Here is a 3710-nt window from a genome sequence, read left to right as displayed (position 1 = left end):
ATTCTGGGATGGATATAGTATAAAATAGATGAAAAGCTATAATGATAATTTGTAAAATGTAGTGTAGGCATGAAAAGAAGGTTTATCCAACTTTTTATCTGAGCCTTCTAAGGGACAATCCATGTCTTGACTTAAGCCTATACACTCAACACTCTAGTATCCAGGGGCATGTTACGAGACGCGCCCGTCAAAAAATCTAAGTGATCAAATATTGGATTGTCTATTTTGTGACTCTGTTGTCCGTTCAGCAGACCATCTTGAGACTTCGTTAGATAAATCTTAAGGCTATACTAGGTGAGTGCCCGTGCGTTGCAACGGAAACATATACCACAATAACTTATAACAGTATAACTTATTTGTACATAAGTTATCATGATAAATGTTCTTCTTGCAACGCAAAGTCACTCATCTAGTCACAAATGAAGTAACACAGACAATAACATGTAGGTTCTGGTAGCTTTTTGAGCCTAAGCTCATATTACTCGGCAAACTTCAAGCTTACCACCAAAACCAGTAAATATATATCAGTTTATTGCTCATTAGATGTTGTATGCCAGTAATAAAGAATCACTACAGTACATGACTAAAAACCCATAGAAACAATCTATATGTGATTGCATAATTCGTAGGTGTAGAACACCACCTAACCTGCTTCATGCTCAAACACTTATCAATTACAATACTATAGGACAATATGATGTTGCAAAGATGGGGCAAAACCATGTTTCACAAAGTTGTTATTATAATTATCGACATAAGGCCTCATTGATGATCATCCTTGTCATAGTGGCCATTTGGATCACCACCATCACCAATGACCTTGAGCTGCCCAAAATCAACAAAATAATATTTTAGTCAAGTGCTAATCAACAAAGCTGAACATCTTTTGTAACAATCAGTCAAGGCAATGGTTTCTGTTACCACAAAGTATTGTGAGTAAACTGGGCACTCATGCGGTTTATCCTTTTGCAACCAAAACCAGACAACATCGTGTTCATCCTCCGCAATAAAGCGCGATGGAAAATAAGCACAATTATTACATACCATGGTTAGCGTAGATGTAACTCCTTCGCCACCTGATCAGCCAACTGTTCTCTTGTTATTGTAGAATTCAATCATAGTCGGTTCCTCCTGCAGGCAACATCGTGTTCATCCTCCGCAATAAAGCGCGATGGAAAAATAAGCACAATTATTACATACCATGGTTAGTGTAGATGTAACTCCTTCGCCACTAGATCAGCCAACTGTTCTCTTGTTATTGTAGGATTCAATCATAGTCGGTTCCTCCTGCAGGCAACACATTCAGAATTAACAAATGTACAATCTTGCAGCACAAAGAATCTGGTATGCAAAATCAAAATATTATACTTGTTTTCTTAAGGTGGTACTTTATATTGTTCAGAACAATTTAGATCTTGAAGCATAGAAAGTCTGGAATGCCATATCTCTAATTTCTAGCAAACATGAATGGTACAAACTTGCATCGTTCCTTAATAAGCAAAAAGCATATGGAATGTCACACCAGCTCAATCAACAGAAGCCAAACCAGACTAAAAATGATATATTAACTGCAGACATATTGAAGACAGGTTGTGCGATTTACCTGACTATTACAGTGTGATTTAAGTCCATTTATATCACCATTAGCTTTGAAAATTTCTGCTGCATTCTGGTCATCCCTGTACCTGAAGAAGTATTCATTCTGCAATCCAAAACAAATGCGAAGGAACTTGTTCAGCTTTTAGATAACTAATGAGCAAATTTTAAACACTACAGATCACATGCTTCCCTATAAGAAATTTGACTGTATAAGTGATGACACTACTTTTTTGCTGGCAGGGGAAAACACCCCTGCCTCCAGGAAGCAGGAGCAGCATATCACATAGAAAATGCTCGTCATTGGTAATCAGTAATAAGATTCTGATAACATGAGCACAGGCACATTAATGAGGACCACATCACTGATAGTGATGACTTGATGAAACTTAAAGTGTAATGTTATTCCTAACCCATCAGTTAACCTTTCTTTCCATGTAACCAAGAATCTTCTCAACTAATCATGTATCCAATACACCATTATATCCAGTACTTTATATTTCTGAAAATATTTTTGGAAAGCGTAGGAGAGTTGTGTTTCATTGATCGAAGAGAGAAAGAAGGCCCCATACAACCCCAAATCTCTCATACAGGGGCCATGTATGAGAGAAGGGAAACACACACTTCTGAATATTTAATAAATCGCACCTTGAACCAAATGAACAAGAAGTGCAACAACTAAAGATCTGTACCTTCTTGGAGGGCTCTGATCTAAGCTCAGTCCATTCAATGTAGGCCTTTTGACGTATTTCATTAGCTGCTCGGTGTTCCTCTGATAATTTTCTGAGAGCTGTTCTTTCATCTTCGAAAGACTTTTGAATCTTTCTTGTGTTTTCCTCTAGGAATTTCAGGTTGGTCAATAAAACATCAGAATCCTTCTTTAACACCTAGACATGATAAAGAAAAACCAGACAATATACAAAGGATGAAATGGTATTAAGAGCACAATTAGAATTTTTTGCTTTCAATACCTTATGCCTTTCATGAATGTGATCTTTTTGGTCAAATGCCTCATTGATTTCTGCCTTTGAGCCCATAGTGGTGGATAGCTGCTTCCGTTGGGCTTTTAATTCATTAATCTCTTTAATTAAAAAGCTTTTCTTCTTTCAAAGAAATGGTCTCATGTTGCATAGTCCTCTCTTTCTTCGCAATCTAAGACATCAAGAAAAAGAAAAGAAATAAGATTTAAAGAACAGTGCAATTTAAGGTGAAGGGAGCAAAGTAGGTACAACATTGCATAATTCTTACCAGCTCATCAAGTTCTTCAACTGAATTTGCTTGGTGCAATTTCCCTAGGACCGAACGTACATTATTTAAATCATTCTTCTTATCTCCAAGTGCAGTCCTAGCTTCCCACTCTTCTCTACGTGCTGCCTCAAGCTCCTCCCTGTATTGATCACATACAGCCTGCAATATTTTTTTGTTCAGAAAAATAAGAAGCAAAGAAAAAGAAATATGGTCATTTAAAGGTTTGGTTCAAAAAAATACATTTGGAAGGTTATTATTACCTTTTGCTTTTGCCTACGACGGTTAATCGCATCTCTTTCTTGGGTCAGGTGGTCTAAGTGAGCCTGCGCAGCCTGGATCTTATTCCAGAGATCATCACCGGCAAACTTTGGAACTTTAATTATGTAGATCTTCTGTTGTTGTCCAATGACTTGCACATTATCTCCATGCCACTCACCAGAAGCACGGTGTCCATTGTCCTTCTGTTCTGCCGTGACAACCGTGCCAATAGATGAAGGCACTAATGCTGCTCAAGAATTATGAAAGTGACCATTTAACTCCCATGTCGGTTATAATTAGCATTTAAGGAGAATAATACATTTAAAGAAATAATATGGATACCCAAAAAATAATGGCTGCATACCTTCCACGTGTTTGGTTTCAACCACATCAGAAGATTTAGCAGGCTCATTTTCATTTTCACAAATGATAGCATTGCATGACTTGTCAGGCACCAGAAGCACGGTCAGTAAGTACACTTGGCAGCCAGGAAAGAGGCCACCATGGCAAGTCTGGGTTGGAGGACGAAGAGGTAGGGAAGGAAGAGGATGCCTGCTCTCACCTATCATGTGGAGCCCACCAGCTGGTCCAAGTCCTCATTGCATAGT

At 38.1% G+C, this 3710-nt stretch overlaps 1 protein-coding gene across 1 annotated transcript; it reads right to left on the bottom strand.

Moving 5' to 3' along the window:
- Positions 1-762: 762 nt before the first annotated feature.
- On the bottom strand, positions 763-3019 carry LOC111589315 (uncharacterized). Its single transcript, XM_023300141.2, has 5 exons — positions 2845-3019; positions 2568-2748; positions 2289-2483; positions 1604-1702; positions 763-825 (listed from the first exon to the last, which is right to left on the bottom strand). Exons 2-5 carry the CDS (start codon positions 2631-2633, stop codon positions 763-765), a joined length of 423 nt encoding a protein of 140 aa, XP_023155909.1. The 5' UTR covers positions 2634-2748; positions 2845-3019.
- Between the last annotated feature and the right edge of the window lie 691 nt (positions 3020-3710).

Source organism: Zea mays, chromosome 5 (assembly GCF_902167145.1).
Source record: "Zea mays cultivar B73 chromosome 5, Zm-B73-REFERENCE-NAM-5.0, whole genome shotgun sequence".
NCBI lineage: Eukaryota > Viridiplantae > Streptophyta > Magnoliopsida > Poales > Poaceae > Zea > Zea mays.
Note: the sequence above shows the minus strand (reverse complement) of the source record. Positions and strands in the feature narration are given on the sequence as shown.

Coding starts and splice junctions, on each gene's coding strand:
- LOC111589315 (XM_023300141.2), bottom strand. CDS start 2,633: ATGGGCTCAAAGGCAGAAATCAATGAGGCATTTGACCAAAAAGATCAC. Junction 2,484..2,567: donor ACATTCATGAAAGGCATAAG/GTATTGAAAGCA, acceptor TATCATGTCTAG/GTGTTAAAGAAGGATTCTGA. Junction 1,703..2,288: donor GATCAGAGCCCTCCAAGAAG/GTACAGATCTTT, acceptor TTTGGATTGCAG/AATGAATACTTCTTCAGGTA.